Genomic DNA, 19,273 nt, shown 5'->3' on the forward strand with positions numbered 1-19,273 from the left:
TTAACTTTGCTTCTGCCTCTCGCACTGCTGGAGTTCAGCAGTCGACGGGAGAGCAATCAGGGATCAATGTATCGCGTGTACGCTACACGCGATAAATCAATCCCTGATAGATCAAGCACTACCCGCCAATCCAGCAGGGGGTGTAGACATACCCTAAGAGCACTGAAGATGAGCCAGCTGGTTTGCACCAGTGTAAATTGGGATTTTCCCACTGCAGCTTCACTATAGGGAGCCACTAAACACTTCATCAACTGTACAGTCATGGACGTGCCTTAGAATCGGGCCCACCCACACCAGCTGCTGCAGTTTAGCACGGACAGTTCCAGTGCTCAAGCAAAACCCAGACCACTTTTCCATTCTGTCCTTCAAGTTTTTCTCATCCTATTCATATTAGTGGGGTCCTGGGTGTCCTGTTTCCCACCCTTTGGATAAAAGTCCCCAGTCCTAGCTTACGAACACTCTGCAGCCGAGCTGAGGGTTTGTGGTATCTGAGGGCTTGGCTACACTTGAAATGCTCCTGCAGCTGTGCCGCTGTAGCGCTTCAGTGTAGCCCCCACCTGTACTGACAGGAGGGGTAGGTAATCCAGCTCCCCCAAAGCAGTAGCAAGGTTGATGGAAGAATTCTTCTGGTAACCTAGCTCTGTCTACACCAGGAGTGAGGTCAGCTTAACTACATCGCTCAGAGGAGAGGACTTTTCACATCTCTGAGCAGCATGGCTGGGTCAACTTATCTTTTTAGTGTAGACCAGGCCTGAGACTATTGCTACTTGCTCTTAGCATTCTTAGGCTATGACTACGTAAAATACTGCCATGGTACAGCTGCACTGCTGGGGTGCGTCAGAGTGGATACTCACGGCAGTGACAGAAGGGGTTCTCCCATCACGCTAGTTAATCCCCCTCCCAGAAGGCTAGTCTGCACTAGAAGTGCAACAGTGGTGCAGCTGCACTGATGCAGCGTTTGGTGGAGACACCCTGTGCCTAGGGGAGAGACCTCTCCTTCCTGCTTAATAAACCCCCCTCTGCGAGAGGCAGGAGCTATGTCGGCAGGAGCAGCTCTCCTGCTAAAATAGTGCTTTCCACAGCAGCACCTAGGTCGATGCAACTTAGGAGGAGTACAGAAATCGATTTTAAGAGCCCTTTATATCGAAGTAAATGGCTTCGTTGTATGGACGGGTGCAGGGTTAATCCGATTTAACGCTGCTAAATTTGACCTAAACTCGTAGTGTAGACCAGACCTTATCTCACCCAGGCATGATCTACATTTGGGGGGGATCGATCTATGTTACACAACTTCAGCTACATAAATAGCATAGCTAAAGTCAACATATTTAGATCTACTTACTGCAATGTCTTCACTGTGGTAAGTTGACGGCTGACAGTCTCCCGTCAACTCCGTCTGCGCCTCTCCCCCTGTTGGAGTACCAGAGTCGACAAGAGAGCGCTCGGTGGTCAATTTATCACATCTAAACTAGATGCATTAAATTGACCCCAGCTGGATCGATCGCTGCCCCTGGATCCAGTGGGTAATGAAGACAAGCCCTCAGGGGGTGGCTGAGCGACATAAGTTATACCAACATAACCTGTAGTGTAGACAAGCCCTGAGAGGCAGTAACTGGGTCGATGGAGGAATGCTGTTGGGGGTTAGGTCGGCATAGCTATGTCTCTTGGGGTGTCAATTTTTCACACTCCTGAAAGACATGGCTATGCTGAAGTAAATTTTCAGAGCAGACCAGCCCTCAGTCTAACACTGATATGTCTCATAACAAGCTGTCACAGGAACTTGACCCTGATCACCACTATGTGCCATACATTTGTTTATTACAGCCATTGTGTAAGGACCAGGAGTTAATCGCTGCTGGCTATGCAGTGATCTCCTCATACTGCATTCACACCTCCAGAGCTCAGATGCTGGGAAGGGCATTGTCAGCTTTTCAGGGAGGGATGGAGCAGGGAAGGAAAGCCACTCACCCCTCAACTTTGCACTCCACACATCAAAGCGGCCCCCATGCAGTAGCAGTTTATTATCTGGTACAGACAATGTCAGTGGTTTGGTTTGTCATTCAGAATGATGAAGCTATCTCCCAAAGAACAACAGAAATGGCATCTTTTCAAATCCACACTGCACTAAACATAACAAATGACAATCTTTACTCAATGGAGATTGCCATCCAGGAAAGTGAGGGTACTAGAACAAGGGGTGACTAACACCCCATCACTTAGTCACACAGTTAAATAAGCAAATGTTCCATCGACTAAGACCCAAATAGGGCTATTTGTGTGCTGACAGTTAAGCATATTGTATGTTTGCAGGACTGGAGCCTTACCCTGCATAGAAGTGAATGGGAAGACAATTCTTGTCCCTATGTTCTTCAGACATGTTCTAACAGTTATTGCGGGTAGAATTATGGGTAAATGTATTTGTGTTCAGGTCCCTTGTGTGAGCTGTGCAGGAATCCAAGTCAAGCTCCTCTGATCTCCTTCCACTTTCAGCACATACTTCACTTCACTTCTCCACCTTTCCTGTATGCTTCAATCCAGCCCTGGGGTCTGCGATGAAGGGTTGGACCTGAGTCCTGGTTGCCCTGCACCTTGTCCAGTGACTTACCCAGTGCAGAGTGGGGGTAAACTGTTACCAGTGAGAATGGGATCACTTCACACCCATTTTGCATTTACACTGCACTGGTGTAAATGCTGAACAAGGTGAAGGACAATGAGAATCAGGTCCTGTGATTGAAAGGTGGCACAAAGGAGCCAGCACGATGAAGACCAGAATCAGGGCCTAAGACTGTATTTTATTTCTCTGATCAAATATGCAGCAATTCCAATGTCATAAACTTCTGTCCTTCTTTTTTTAAACTCAGGCAGCAATAGCAAGATACTCTGGTTGGCAAATTGCATACATATTATGGGGTACGTGCCAAGCCTTCAGCATAAGCATGCATTCAACCAAAATTAGAGTGGTTGCCCTTTTCCTCTGTGGTAAAAAATGTGTTTTCTCTTTTCCAGGTTATTTGATCATTCATGTGGTGCAGTTTCTGTTTGGTGTAATGATCATGTACAGTTTTGTTTTGCCAATACAGCATGGCCAAGGGCTGGAAATGGCAAAAGGTTTGGGAATTGGAATGTAAGTGCATTTTTTTCACACGTTCCTGGCGTTAGCTCACTTTCTTTGCGCTGATTTAGAGTTATAGGTCTATAAAATAACACAAGGTACCTATCTGAAAACAGGTTCCTGTGACAGATATAGGCTATGTCTACACTACGGATCTTACAACGGCACAGCTGTATTGCCACGGTTGTGACACCATAAGGTCTCCTGTGTAGCTGTTCTTTGCTAGCAGGAGAGAGTTCTTCTGCCAGCATAATTAAACCACCCCCAACAAGTGGTGTTAGTTATGTTGGCAGAAAAGCTGCTCCTGCTGACGTAGCACTGTTCACACCAGCATTTTTGCTTGTGAAACTTATGTAGGTCGGGGGGAGGTTTTTTTCTTGCCACATAACATAAATTGTGCATTTGTCTTAAACATAGCCTCAGCAGCCCTCCACTGAAGATGTGCCATGCAACCTTTCCAAAGGTCAGCAGATCTTTAAACTTGTTTTCCCTGTGGGGAGTTTTTGAGAGGTTTGCGATCTAAGCACATTGTTTGTTTTCCCATCTTAAGGAGAATGCTGACTATGAGGGGACTGGCTGACAATGGGTAATCAAAGGGTGAAAGCACATAAGAATAAAAAGCTGTGCCAAAATGCAATCCATTGTCCACAATGTTCCACCTTCCTCTTTAATGCGGACAAGGAGGTCCCAGCAAGCATTGCTCCATTTTGATCTAATGTCCTGACTGCTCGAATAAAGGAATCATTCTATGCTGGGACCTGCAATCTCCCTGGCCCACATCTCTGCATTAAATATCAGGCAGCCACACTCTTCCCTTAACAGTGTCTCTCAGCCTCCTAGCAAGTTGCTGGCACTGTCCTCAATTTGGCAAAGATTGGTTATCACTGTTTCAAGGCTTCATAAGATATAACAACTGATTCCACTTTCTGAAGGCAGAGCCACCAGCCCACCTATATGGGTCTAGGGTCTGCCTTTTTGTTGCCTGGCCAACTGAGCTCTTTTCCCCACAATCTCAGGAATCAGGGTGTCATGTCAGAAAAATTTGAGGGTGGAGGGGAGCAAATTGTGTCAGCACAGGAAAAATTAAATATGACTATATTATATCCTGCAAAGTCAGGGAAGGTGGGGGTGGGCGTGGAAGATATAATGGAGCTTATAGACCTATAAAAAATCTGGGAGGGACAAACCAAGGTCTGGGGATGGGGGCAATAGCCTACAGGATGCTATTAGTCTCCTGAAGCCACTCACTTCCTGGAATCCCAGAAATCTTTGCAGAGGGCGGTCCTCTTTTTATTTATTATCTTCAGCCAGTTGGTGACTACAGACAATAAGACCAGTAGCCACTGAATTAGAATAAGCAGTTATTTAAAAAAAACCATTAAAAGTCTTATTCTGTGAGCATTGTAAAGCAGGAGGAAGATTTTATTAGAATTAAAAAGGACTACTAGACAATATGTGCACTGATACTAGGTTGGATGGATATTACATAGGGCACACCGCCTCTGTGCTCCTTTTGCGCTCTGAGAAGGACAGCTAGATTCCGATACCCTCGTTCCCATTGGGCCAGATTTTCTGGTTTACTAAGGCCACTTTGGGGCTTGTGGCCTTAAAACTACCAGAGATAAGCAGGAAGAGAATTCTCCCTGTGCAAGTGAGCTCTCCAGTGGGGTTAAAGGTGGTGGACAGCAGTTCTGATACCGATTGTGCCAGCTGCTCACCCCCACCCTCAGCATAATATGAGGAAGACAGTGTCTTAGTGGAGCTTTTGGGGTAGGAGGGAGGTATGGCAGAGTGGAGCTTTGCTACACATGATTCTCCACTGGCCTATGGTCCCTGAGGAACCGTATGGTGGTTGCATACGTTACTGCTGGTCCTATGCAGCTTTTCTTGTGCCAAAACCAAGTGCCTGAGGATCAGGGAGTGTTAACTGGTTCCCTGCAGCCTCCCCCGTTCAACTGGAGAATCTGCCCCACTGAATGGCATCTTACACCTTGAGCAGCCCCTCTTCAGCCAGTGGAGCTATTTGTGGTGAGATACTACCCCATGTGTAAGGGTATCACAGTCTGGGCCATGCAGAGGGTCAGGAAGAAATTCTCCGCAGGATAGAGCAGTGGTTCTCAACCTTTTTTCATTCACAGACCCGCATGAACAGAATGGAGGCGCAGACCCCTTTGGAAATCTATTCTCTTTATATAGAGTTGAATTCTGGTCAGTCAGTTTTCAGTCTAAGTCCTTTGCAGACCCCTTAGACAGACCCGGGGTGGAGGGGTGGGGGTGGAGGGCTGTAGACCACAGGTTGAGAACCACTGAGATACAGCACAGGTAAGTGCATGATGGCAGTGCAGCATCTTCCTCTACACCTGTGCGAAGTGGGCATAAAACCCTACAAAGCAGAATGGTGGCATTTCACACCTGCTTTGTTCTTCCTTTGCACAGGGCAGTGGGGAATCAGTCCCAGGGGCTGGCAATCAAATGCAGGTCTCTCCTCCCATCACTCAGGGGCTCTAACAGGCTATATTCCCAGTCCCTTTCACAACAACATCCATATTAAAAGGGTCATTTCTCTTTTCCTTTTCTATTACAGTCTTACAGTTGGAATTGCCACAGGGCTCATGATAGTACAAATCAAGATTGCTGCAAGATTTTTCCTTCAGCCAAAGATCTTGCCAGATGATAAGCAGAAGCCATTAGCTCTCAATAACAGGTGAGTGGTAGGAAAGAAACAGCCCTTATGGTCTTGCATCCTCCAGACAAGGATCTCCTACTGCATGGGGCTATTCATACAAAGGGTCTGAATTTCAAACACCATGCGACTGGGAGTGTGTGGAGATCTGGGCCAAATCCCAAAGTAGTAAGGTGGTATAAGGTATGCAGTTAGGAGCGGGGACTGTAAGTGAGGCTACAGGGTCTATTGTGCTCAGGTCAGCAAAAGGGAAGAGGGGGAGTGGGCCCTAAAAGTCTCCCCTCATTGAAAAATTGCAGTCCTTATACTTCGGGGAGTGCAAGGACTTTGCAAGTTCAGCACCAAGAATCTTAGGGTTGCCAACTTTCTGATTGCAGAATAACAAACACCCTTGCCCCTCCCCTTCTCCAAGGTCTCACCCTCCTCTCACTCCATCCCCTCTTCATCACTCACTCTTCCCTACCCTCGTTCATTTTCATTGAGCGGGGACAGGGAGTTGGGGTGTGGGAAGGGGTGAGGGCTCCAGCTAGGGGTGCAGGCTCTGGGGTGGGACTGGGGTGAAGGGCTTGGGGTGCAGGGAGGGGTTCCCAGCCAAGAATGAGAGGTTTGGGGTGTAGGAGGGGGCTCTGGGCTGGGGCCGGCGTGCGGGGTAGGGCTCTGGCTGGGGGTATATGGGATCTGGTGCGGGGCCAGGGATGAGGGATTTAGGGGTGGATCGAGATCTAAAACCTTTGTGTCTTTGGTCTATCTGTTAGTTCCCTGTGAGCTGTTGTGGCACACTGAAGCCTCAAACCAAAGCCATGATTGGGCAGTGGGTGTGAAAGTGGGTTTTCCCCTCTTTTTCAGGAAAGCTTTCCACAACTTCAATTACTTTTTATTCTTCTACAATGTGCTCCTGGGCTTGGGGGCTTGTTTGTTCAGACTGCTTTGCAGTGTCGTGTTGGGAACTTGGCTGATTGCACGGATAGACAGGACTATAATGCAGAAAGGGTATGAAGCTGCTGACATGGGTAAGTGTATGAAATGTCAGAGCATTGCATGGATGGCTTATATGGGGATTTGCTATTTGGTGGCTCTCTCATAAAGAATATTGGAGCTTTTCAAGCAAACATCTGATGTATCTACAGGGAACCTCTTCATGCCTAACACACCTGCAAAGGAGCAAGGCAGAATATAGCACAAGCCATGCTCAGGCTGTACGTGGCCAAGGCCTTGGCCTCCATACATGTATCTGAGAGCTAATAGTGTAACTAATCCTGCTTGTTTGAATCCAAGATCTTCCATGCTAAAAGCACAAGCCTCTAGCACCTGATTGCTGTAACTGAGAGATGCTGCACTCTTTAACCTCTTCCATTGGTCAGACACTAGAGGGGGGCAAAGACCCCTCATCTCCTAGGGTGGTTTACAGTAGCAGCCACTATGGCGAGCACATGATGCTCCTTCTTGGAGCACTGTGCAGCAAGCTCTGGCTCCATCACAGGTATTATGGTGTTGGGTGCTATAGAAAACAGCGCAGGCAGAATAGTTCAGTTACTCTACTCAGATGCAGCCACTCCACTTCTCCCAGGATTTTATCCTTGGCTTTCTTTAACATTAAACACTACACAAAGATATAAACCCTGAAGATAGATTCTGCCCCTCTGCAGCGATGGGTTTGAGCCAAAAAGGGGAAGCTTCCGAAGAATAAAGCTCCCACAGGGGAGTTTTCTTTTAAAACACAGAATCAGTAATTTATTTGTGGATTGAACTTGGGAGTTTAGACTACAGCTGGTCAATATATTTATTGCTCCTTGCTTATTAATTTTCTGAGACCAGATCACAATTAATTATTCCAAAGGCCTGGTGTGTTCACAAACACATTTGAGCTGAGGGTTGTTTACAAACTCTTTGTAGTTAGTATTCAGACTGTCCTTCACATTCAGAATTTTTTGTTTGAATGTTGTGACTGGCCACTCAAGTCACATGGTATGGTTTCTCTTTCCTGATTGGATGGCCTAACTTTTATGAACTACTACTGCTCTGTTAAACAAATTTTGTTTTTCTTTCTTTCTTTTTTGAATGAAAGAATCCTAATTCTTCCAGTGCCTCCACCCCTCAAAATGAGCAGTGGAGCAAGCACCACCCAACCTGTCAAAGGCTCCCTACACCCACACCATGCCCAGGGAGGACTTGGGTTGAAAAGCTTGTGTCTGTATATGAATGAAGAGCCTGAGCCTGCATTCTTTGTTCTCGCAAATGCCTACTGACTTGAATAGGAGTCTCAGGTGCACAAAGAATGCAGTACTGGGCCTGCAGTGTATAGAGAAGGGAGTTAAGCTGCATGTCTCTGGTCCTTTTTTAATGCAGGATTCAACACATGGGTTGGTATGATATTTATGGACCACTACCACACTAACCCCACCCTCCTCAGCTTTTGTCACATTCTTCTGGCTGAGAAAAAACTGCACAAATCCACCAAATACTATTCCTTCAATAATAGATCAGGTAAGCACTTTAACTGGAGTATTTAACATATATGCCACTTTACTGAGTACTCTGAGCTATTTAATTCTAAAATTATATTACTCATTAGTTTTTGAGCTACAAAAGAAAAAGAAGTGGAGTGTGTTGAGTTCTGTATTTATTTCATTTTAGAAGCCAGAGTGTCAACCAGAGCCAGGACACGCTGGTTGCTGCTCTACACCCTTCTTAACAACCCCAGGCTCACTGAACTCAGGAAGCCTAACATGCAGTCTGGTGCCAGTGCTGTGCCACAGAACCCTTGTGTCTAGCTTACTCTGCAGGTGGAAATTGGAAGACTCTTGAACAGCTGGTGACTTGCCTTTTAGGACCTTCAGAAGATGGAACTATACACTATGAGCAGTTAGGGCTCTCAGCCCTGGTCTGACAGGAGAGCTATGGGAATGGATGTCCAGGAGCACTTGCTGTCATTGGTTGTTGTGCATTACATGTGTTTCCAAAAGACAGCTGTGAATTGCGTTAAATCACTATAAACCCAAGCAATATTTTCATTGTTTTAAACCAAATCAAGGTGCATTGGTTTTGGCCAATATTTCCTTGACTGTGTGTGGCCAAGGACCACTCTTCTCTCATTTTGCCAAGTATGCAAGTTCAAGGGGACAGAACCAAATTTCCCCATTGGATACAAGGCTCCAGTGAGAGTTCGGTTTTGTACTACTTTTCCTCTCACAGCAAGCACAACTTTTGTTTGTCCTAATTCCCAACTGTGCCAGAGCCTGTGCAGGGACTAATGAATGTGCAATTAAACACCGGCAGTGAGTTTGAAAAAGTTACAATCCAGTTATAAATAGCTGACAACTGATGCCTCTTATTCACTAATAGCTTTTAATTACCGATGAGAGACAAGATGGGTGAGGTAATGTCTTTTATTGGACCAACTTCTGTTAGTGAGAGAGGCAAGCTTACACAGAGCTCTTCTTCTTTATGGACTTCTAAGACTGATCTGGTCAGAGGAGTGAATCAGCCTCTCTCATTCTACCAAACCACTGAACCCTGATCAGCACAGGGATGCTTATGTTTTCTTATCATGCTGCCTCACCCTGAGATGGTCAAGATGGGAAATTATCTATCACCTTTCTCTAGTCAAGCTGTTGCAGGTGGTGGGAAGAAGGTCCCCTTCTTCTGACAAGCCTATCACACACTTTCTCCAAGCCATTCTACTTCTATCTACAAATGCCCATCTAAATTCTTCACTTACTTCTGGTCCTGTTATGCCCCTTTATGGTTTTCAGTGTCCTCTCTCTACACACACATATCTGAGCAGTCCCCAGCTCCTCAATACCACTGAGGATCTTCAACAAGTTTTTAGTGACATGCAAACACGTATCCAAGGATGATGATTAATTCCATGCCTAAAAGTTAAAGTCTTTTGCAGAGCTACCTTTATAGTCTTAACATAACATATTGCTTTTCAGAACATCATCATGACATTATAGTTAAAAATTGATATTTATTCATCTCACAGTAGTACATGAGGCCTCCAATCAAACAAGGGCACCATTGTGGTAAATGCTGTACATAACCATAGTGAGAGGGAGCTGCAGTCCTTGAAGAGCCTACAATCTAAACAGGCAGAGGGTGGGCCAGCTGTCTCCCATGCACCCCCTCAGGGCTTATGGTCACACCATAGACAACTTGCCTCAGCTTCCCCTCTTGGACTATTCAAATAAACATCACTTCAGGCTTCTGCTTGGTCAAAAAATACCTCTCCTTGGGGTCTGGGTTTATTAATATAAAAGAGTGCAAATTAAACTCAATGTCTCCCCAAAACAAAGTCCATACACAATACAGTTTCTCTCTTCCTCCTCCCAGGCCTTTCTGCCTGTGGCCTTTGCTCTCTCTCCCCCAGGCCTCACTATCTACTGAGCTTGTTTCACTCTGTACCACAATTTCCTGAGCTTCCACTCCCCTCTTCACTGCACCTTCCTGCTCCTTTTATACTAGAATCACCTGATTCCTCTGAGGTGGGGCTCATCCTGTCATTATGATTGACTTAGCCCCAGGCTTTCCAGCCCATGGGGCAAGCCACCCTGTTTCAATCCCCATTTTATTGATGAGGAACTGAGGCACAGAGAGATTAAGTGAGTTGCCCAAGGTCACATGGGGAGCCTGTAGCAGAGCTTGACTGGGACCCAGAACTCCTGCGGCCGCTCATTACCACTGCAGGCAATCATATTGTTTATTGGCTTTCAAATAAAATTTTGCAAGTAACCTTAGATTCCAAATACTCTTTAATTGTACTAGTTTAATACCTGAATGGTTTCAAAATTTGCTTTCATTGTTACCAAAAATTCAAAAAATCTCTAAAGTAAAATGGCAAATTCACGTGTTTCAAAATATATATCAAGCTAAAAAAAATGCCTTTCATACAGCTTATAGAGTGTCTACTTTATGTACTAAATATAATATATTATGCTTTGTAACCAAAACTGTACAACCCCATCATATTGTTGCTATGAAAATGTTATTGCTTGTATTGCTGTTAGTTAGTTTAAAATTATGTTATTGTTGTTGTAAAAAACATAGTAATAGTAATACCTTTCATGTCCATGCTAATCATGCATTGTCATTATATCCAATAAAAACCCCTAAAATTAAAACATCTAATGTAAAATCAAAAATCCATAGCTTAATGCAAATAAAAATATAAAAATATCTGTTGTACTAAACGTGCAAAAGGGGGAAGTATAAAAATACAAAAAAACCTAACAAAAATTTGTAAAAAATCTTAATACATAACACTCTCTATTAGCCAAAGTTAAGCTAGCTGTAACCCTAATAACACAAAATTTATAAAAGCAAAAATTATATAAAACAAGCAAAAAAAAACTGTGTAAGAAGTTGTTTTGACCTTGTATAAATAGACTGGCATCTCTCAAAAATAAAAAAAAACAAAATATCAGATAACTTATGTATAAACAAAATGCAGCTGTTGTTTTCCACCTGTATCTCTTAATCATACTCTTAATTTTAAAAACCTCCTCCCAGACCTTGGGTCATGGTTTATTGGCCTTTTCCATACAATTGTCAAATAAATTATTTTTTTCTTTTTTTTCTATGTATTGTTTGGGTAATGTTGCAATGTGCAAAATGTTTATATAGTGCTATTACTAAGAGCTCTACTGTCTGTAAAAAACACACAATATTTCACCCTCCAGCTTAATCGCAAATTGCGTAACGGGCCTGACAATTGGGATTGTCAGGCCCGAAGGGGGGACTGTAACAATTAGCAGAGACCCCCTAACAGTTAGTAGCCTTATAATAGCTGACAACCATTAAAAAAAAATTAAATTTCTCACGGACACAGTAGCCTGAACTTTTGAACTGTCTCCCCTTATCAGTTTTAAGACAGTTAAAGCTGGTTCTTAGCTGGTTTTTGCTAAGCAGGTTGCAAAAGTGCAGGGTTTGTTAACCACCAATCAATTGCTAGCACAACCAAAGCCTGTGTATAAGTCTGTATAAAAAATTCTTGGTTTTTGTATAAAGTAAAGTTTTTTGTACCAAGGTACAAGGCTCTCCTTTCTTCTGCAAAATAAAGCAACCTTTCCTTATCCCTGTCTGGCTGTCATTGGCTCTCAGGTAGGCAGACCTGACATTTCGGTAACAGGATGGTGGTAGCCTTTAAATACATGCAGTGGTTGATCTTTTAATGAGAGTCCATGATTATTGTTCAGATAAGTGGGATAGGTACAGAACGAGCTCTGGCATGTGAAACAATCTAACACTAACAATTTAGCAGAGAGTTTACAAGATCTCAGTGGCTTCTCAAGTGCGATTTGGCCTAATAAAAGGCATTTGGTATCTTCCAGGGAACTGGTTCACAACTAAATAGCAGCAGGCCTCAAACACTAAAAGCACTGCATGAGAAGATGTTAGTTTTAATTGCTAGGTATAAAATCTAAGGAGTTTTACCATAAAATGGAAGTACATTACACAGTGGTGGGACTTGTGCCCAGATACCCTCAATCCCCTGTAATATGACCAAACCAACTGCAGCTGTAGCTGATTTCCTTTCCCCCCGCCCCTTTTCTGTGCAACTTAGGTAGCTTTCGACAAGCCTATTCAAAGGCACCAATTCTTTTCCTTCCAGGGCCAGCAAAAAGCAGCCAAAGGTGTTATAGTATCTCCTTCCCACAACATAAACAGTGTAATCTCTGAACAGAAACCATTCATATAGTGCTAGGGCTGCAGCAGGACACACCTGATCTACCTCTAACCTAAGCAGCAAATAAAGAAGGGGAAAGCCTGCTTTTTCTGTGGGGGGCAGGCATTCCCCAGTGTTCACATTATTTAGATTGCTGGTGAGAACACTCCATAAGGCCTTCACTTGTTTCTACTAGACACCCCTAGACCTCATTTTCAGACTGGCAATGTCATGCCCAACCTTAACAGTGACTTCATAGGCTCTTGTAGCACTGGATTAACAGTGCTGACTGTTACACAGTCCATGGTCTGGAAACTTAATATGCTTTAACATTGCTGGGGTCACTTTTATGAGATCATATTTTATCCACCACAATACCAGCCATTACTCTTCCTTAGCATCTGAGCCTTCCCACTTCCATTATCAGAATGGATCTAGCTCCCAGTGAAACACACCTAGGCCACCCAGAAATCTCCATGACTTCCTGATGCCCTTCTTTGTGGGGACCCACTTCACTGCTACAGCCAGCCTAGCTTCCCACTGCTGTTACCTGCTTCTGTCACTGACCTCAGTGGATGTGTTCCTGACTAACCCATCTGTTCTCAGTTAGACCATCTGTCAGATGGAGGGGAAAGTCTTGTCTCACTACTGTGAATTGGCTTCATAGTTTGTAGAGCAGAAAAAACCTTACAGATCCTGCTTGCAAAGACCTTAACAACAGCCTGATTCAAGATCATACTGCCTGGAAACAAGCTAGCTTTCCAGAGGAAACAAAGAATAGCTAGCAAACAGTTTAATGAGTGCCCAGTGTTACATGGATCATTTAATTTGGGGTGACTAGATAGCAACTGTGAAAAAATGGTATGGGGGTGGGGGGCAATAAGTGTCTATATAAGAAAAAGTCTCAAAAAACAGGACTTGTCCCTATAAAAATGGGACATCTGATCACCCTAATTTAATCCAAAGTGATTTTTCTAATTTGCAGGGTGCAGAGCTACAAATTGAAAATATAGTCCCCTAACCCTGAAAGCACTTATGCATGTCCTTAACTTTATAAGCATATGAGCAGTTCCATTGATTTCAGTTGAACTACTTGCACCTGAAGTTAAACCCATACCTAGTTGCAGGATTGGGGCTGTAACAAGTGCAGCTGGGAAATGCTATGACAAGCAAAGGAGGAACCTGACACACTGTATGTGGAAGATTCTCCCTGCGAAATCTCCGTGACTGAGACAATGCTCTTGTTGGGCAGCATAATAATGGCTCTAACTAAAAAGAGAAAATTAATTTCAGCACCAACAGTACCCAGACCACCAAACAGCGGCCAAAAGACTGTCAAATACATGTAATGGTGCTCAAAGAGTGCATCCGGGGAGCACTACATTCAGGGACAAAGGGAGTGATTTCAAGTAGCACCAGAAGCCTCTCTCAGGCCTGGGCCTCAAGCTTTGCCTTGTACATGCAGTGGAAGATACCCACTAAGATTTCCCAGGGTATTTAGAGGTCAGAAGGGAGCATTATGATCATGTAGTCTGACCTCCTGCACAATGCAGGCCACAGAATCTCACCCATCCACTCCTGTAACAAACCCCTAACCTATGTCTGAGTTACTGAAGTCCTCAAATTGTGCTTTGAAGACTTCAAGCTGCAGAGAATCCTCCAGCAAGTGACCCGTGCTCCATGCTGCAGAGGAAGACAAAAAACCTCCAGGGCCTCTGCCAATCTGCCCTGGAGGAAAATTCCTTCCCAAATTCAAATATGGCGATCAGTTATACCCTGACCATGTGGGCAAGACTCACCAGCCAGCACCCAGGAAAGAATTCTCTGTAGTAACTCAGATCCCACCCCATCTAACATCCCATCACAGACCACTGGGCATACTTACCTGAAGAAGGTTGATATTCAGGCCAATCAGGACATTTCTTTTTACTTGACTCACACACCTCTTATTACTATATGTAGAGGTAGCCGCTTTGACCAGCATATCAATTTAAGAATGGTTAAAATGACATGCAGAAAGATTCAGTGAAATTGCAGCAGATTTAGATCTCTAGTCCACAAACAGTGGAGTAGGAATGACTTTGAAAAGCATGTTAAGAAATATATGTACATTTCTCACTCCAACTTCCCCTTAAAGTGGATGACAAGTTTAGCAAAGGAGTAAAAGGATAATACCCTTCAAAAGAGTTGCTGATTCCAGAGGCAAGGACATTTGCTCATTTTACCAGTGCCATTATTCTCCACTTGGTGGGAGTTTATTCCCTGCTGGGACCTTACTATAAGAGTTACACTTGTGATGCTCATGATGTTGGAGCACTTTTCTTAATAATGATGAGAAAAGATTTTTTGAAACTACTTCAGCAAAGGGGAAAAGTAAAGTAGTTTCATTCATTTCACTATGGAATCAGTCTCACTGGTGTAGGTAAAAACTGACTGACACCTGATATACAGGCATTGCTCCACTCAGCACTGCAGGGCATATCTCATTTTCAAAAGCGATGTATGCACTTGGTAGCCTACATCCCATTGATTGGCACTAAAACATAACCTCTACAGCCTAGATCCTGAAAGGTATGTGGCAATGTGACAGCCCTCATCCAAGGTTGGTTGGGAGGTGGCATCACCTAGTGGTCAGGGCTTAGGCCAGTGACATGCAGTGGGGTTGTTGGTAGGGGAGCCTGATCTCACCACATTTCCTACCACATCCCTGAAATTGTCCCAAGAGTGCCATCTGGGTAATGCAGCATGAGAGCAACTGCCTTCTCAAGTGGTATGGCCCAGCTCAGCCCAAGGCTGTCCCCTACTGTGGTAGTCCAAACAAAAATAAAGGGGAACAATCCAGTCCAGAGTTCATAGGCATGGGCGGCAGGGAGAGTAGGCCAGGAGATATTCTGACTCCCCTGGTGCTGCCAGATGCCCAGTTGTGGGTTTGGTGGGGAATGTGGCGGGGTCATTATGCCCCATGCAGGTTCCCGGGCAGCTGAGGCAGTGATATGTGCTATTCAGCTTCCTGGGTTCATCAGTAATCTCCCTGGACTGCAGAGAGATTACTAATGAATCCAGGAAGCTGAGTAGCAAACACCACTTCCTCAACAACCCCAGAACCTGCATGGGGTATCTGAAGAGGAACCTGAGCTTTTTATAAGAGATGCTGTGGCTTTTCCTGGGCAGCTTGTGGGGGTACGAGCCCAGCGCTCCTCCAAGCAGGTGGGCCTCCAGGCTTCAACCAGCCTGGGGCTCCTCCAGCCAAGAGGGGTCCACTTCAGGGTTGCTCCGGGAGTAGGGCTCATTGTTCCAGCCAGGGCTGGCTCTAGCCATTTTGCCGCCCCAAGCACGGTGGTATGCTGCAGGGGGCACTCTGCCGCTCGCCGGTCCCACGGCTCCGGTGGACCTCCCGCAGGCATGCCTGCGGATGCACAACCAGAGCCGCGGGACCAGCGTACCCTCCGTGGGACGCCTGCGGGAGGTCCACCAAAGTCGCCTGCCGCCCTCCCGGCAACTGGCAGAGCACCCCCTGCGGCCCCAAGAACACACTTGGTGCTCTAGGGCCTGGAGCCGGCCCTGGTTCCAGCCACGGTGAGGGGGCAGAATCAGGGACTAGCCTCCTCACACATCCATAGGCAAGAGGAATGCTTCCCACACAGGATGTGTCTGCAGCAGGCCCTTCCTTCCCTCAGGGAGGGAACTATGGACAGTTACTTAGGAAAAGGCCTGGCCTGGCTTGGCCTCTTTTCTGCTAGGGGTATACGTCTACTTTCTTCTCTGGCTTGCCCCCAAATGAGTGGCTCTCCTGCCTTTTAACTCCTCCTACAGTTGGTGCATTTCCTACAGATGTGGCAGAGCGGAGCTGGCTGAGCTCAGAGCAGTTCCTTAACCCCTTGTTGCCCAGTGTGGGGCAACGTAACTATCTTTGAGGTTCTAGGCCCAAGTCACTTAGGCCTTGCAATGCTGAGTGGAGCAATAGCTAAATACCTTTACAATTCTGTGCCATGTTCTCTTCCCTGGTCAATGCCACTAACAGGAAAGCTATAAATGAACCGAGGAAGCAGCTTGTGCCAACGGGGCCAGAGAAACTGCCTCAGTCTTTTCTGGAGTGGGCCCAAAGGCAAAACAATGCATCAGCTATCAGCACTCTCTTCTCTTAGATCGTTTTACTGACAAAAACCTTCTATACTGAAAATGTTACCAGGGAGATGGAGTGTAAAGGCGCTCTCCATAGAGAACACCTGGAGCACTATAAGAATAGAAAGCATTATTATTATTATTTGTATTACAGGAGCATTTAGAAGCCAAAATAAGAACTGGAACCACATTGTGCTAGGTACTGTCTTAACACAGAGTAAAAGGCCTGCCCCAAACAGCTCATTATCTGAAGCTAGGTTTGCGAGCCCTCCAGGATTGTCCAGGAGTCTCCAGGAATTAAAGATTAATCTTTAATAAAAGATTATCATGTCATGAGACCTCCAGGAATACATCCAACCAAAATTGGCAATTCTGAAACCCTACAACTTTTCAGGGTGCTCACAGCCCTCATTGAACAAAGTAAAGAATGCCGCTGTGTGACTGGTCTCCTGAGCTGTCTGTCAAGAGTGTCCTGCCCCATGATGACATCATCACAAGAATATAATGGCTGAGAGAGGGGTAGGTCCTAGTATTCCTGAAGGATTAGTAGTGTGGACATTTGGTAAGATTTGTAGCTAAGTGGTATACTGGGTCTCTAGGTTCTGAGGATGTTTAGATGGGGGCTCTTACCTTACACAGAGTGTGATGTGATGTCTTGCTTGATTGACAGTAGTAGTTAGGATTGAGTCATCAGAATCTCTTAGCCCCTTTCAGTGCTTGGTAGCTGTACTTGTGTAAGCTATGTCTAGCTAATAGCTGAGTCTCCTGAGCTAACAGTCCAGGGAAGGAAGCTATCTGTCTTTCAGACCAGGAGGCCTGAATTAATGGTATGTTCTAGGAAACAGAGGCTTCTCTAGAGGAGAATGGAATATTTAACAAAGAGAACTAAATTAGAGCTGGACTATAGGAAAAAGTGTCCCCTTACCTCTCTACCTGAGTGAAGCTGTGCTATTCCCATTCATGGATGGGGTTTAGGGCTTCTGGCTGAGGTCTGAGTTCTGGCTTGTCATAATGATCTGCAGGTGGAAACACTTGGCTGAGGTGACTGAGTCGGCTGAGACTGAGGTGCTGGGTAACCAATATGTATCTCCTACAGATGATATAGGAAACACTAAATGAAAACCAGCCTGGTGCCTTCCCATAATGGAAATGCTTTCTGGCTAGTGGTCTCACTCTCACCTCTAGGGGTGATGGTGTCAATTTATCTGAACTGGAATCTGTTTCTTTACCAGATCAGTCTTTAACTGACAATAGAAAATACTTGTATTTTACCAGCTAAATTGGCTTTAAAATAACCAGTCTGCCCTAGTGGAGATCTCTTATGTAATTAAATATCCAGGGAGACTGAAACACTACTTACTCTAGCTGTTCTAGAGGTCCCAATACTCACCAGTGAGACCATCTCAGTGTTCTCTGTGTAGTCAATGACTGCTACCTTCAGCAGGAAAACATCTCAGTGATTGTACTCTGGTACAAATGAAATTAACCCCTGGCACTATCTGGGAAAAGACTGAACTGGGAGGGTGCCTGTGATGAACTGTGTGGCTGTCCTGGTGCTCCCCTTGGGAGGCATTGTTGGGTCTCTAAGTCTGAATAGAAGCTTTGGGAATGTGTAACATGGACAGTTGGTGGGTGGGATTGAACCTGGGACCTCTAGAGCTAAATGCATGACTCTCTACTGCATGAGCGAAAAGCTAAGGCCTGCTAGCTACAGCTGTAGAGCAGACTCATTAATCTCTCTAACTGGTCTTGGTGCCACTGGATGGGACAGAACACCACACCCAAAGGTGTGGGTTACGAGTCCATCCCTGGGCTTGAGGAACTGTCTGTCTCTAGGCCTGCCTTGGATCCAAGGTTTAACGCAATAGCCTGCTCTCTCTGTAGAGAGAGAGTTACTACAGGGGAACAACCTGGTCTGACTTTTAGAGAAAACAGAACTGGAGCAGCCATCCTGGTGTCCTTATACAATATTGATTGTTTCCTGTTATAGCCCCTCAATATTCCTGTTTGGGCCTTGCAGGGACATCTCACTCCACCATGTCTGCTAACGAAAATGAAACACAGGTAGAGATCCAGGCACAGGAGCAACAGGTGAGTCCCTCCTGGGGAGGCAGGTGTGCTTGGCAGCTGGAGTCACTGTTCTGGCTTGAATGTGCCTATTGCTGGAGATGGGAACTCCTAACCACAATACTAGCCAATGCTTCAAGTTCCAGTTCTCAGAATGCTGGAGTCACTGCCAAGAAGTGCCTCCTGAAGCCAGGATGAGCACTGGCACTGGTGACCCTGTGAATGCTGTCTGCAGTAACACTAGCAAATCCCTTTTTTCTAGTAGTGCCCAAGGGCTCCAAAAAGGAGGGGGGCATTGTACCGGGTGCTGGAAAGAGACATGGCTCCTGATCGGGAGAGGCTGCACTTGGAAAGACAACAAGTCGCTCTGTTCCCACTCTTGCTGACAGAATGAGATTGTGACACAGTTCTGTTTTGTTGGTGGGCATGCCAGGATGCAAACAGCATTCCTGAGATCTTGCTAAACATAGGCAGCTATTTTAATGGAACCAGGCTTCTGGGTGGGTAATGTCTTAGGCAGGCCACTGAAACCCTGCTGAAAGGGCCAGGAGGCTGCCTAGCTCGGAGGACAGTCTCCTACAGAATCAGTGGTTGCAGAAGGAAAGAGACAGGAGCACCTTGACAA

General features: G+C 45.4%; 1 protein-coding gene across 1 annotated transcript in view; it reads left to right on the forward strand.

The window, feature by feature from the left end:
* Window positions 1-19,273, forward strand: part of LOC127046257 (stimulated by retinoic acid gene 6 protein-like) — a 104,180-nt gene that overhangs the window by 23,970 nt on the left and 60,937 nt on the right. Inside the window, exons 13-17 of the mRNA XM_050943058.1 lie at window positions 2,862-2,910; window positions 3,007-3,124; window positions 5,697-5,816; window positions 6,642-6,805; window positions 8,142-8,279. Coding sequence (XP_050799015.1) covers window positions 2,862-2,910; window positions 3,007-3,124; window positions 5,697-5,816; window positions 6,642-6,805; window positions 8,142-8,279 — 589 coding nt within the window. The remainder of the gene's footprint in view (window positions 1-2,861; window positions 2,911-3,006; window positions 3,125-5,696; window positions 5,817-6,641; window positions 6,806-8,141; window positions 8,280-19,273) is intronic.

This window comes from Gopherus flavomarginatus, chromosome 3 (assembly GCF_025201925.1).
Source record: "Gopherus flavomarginatus isolate rGopFla2 chromosome 3, rGopFla2.mat.asm, whole genome shotgun sequence".
NCBI lineage: Eukaryota > Metazoa > Chordata > Testudines > Testudinidae > Gopherus > Gopherus flavomarginatus.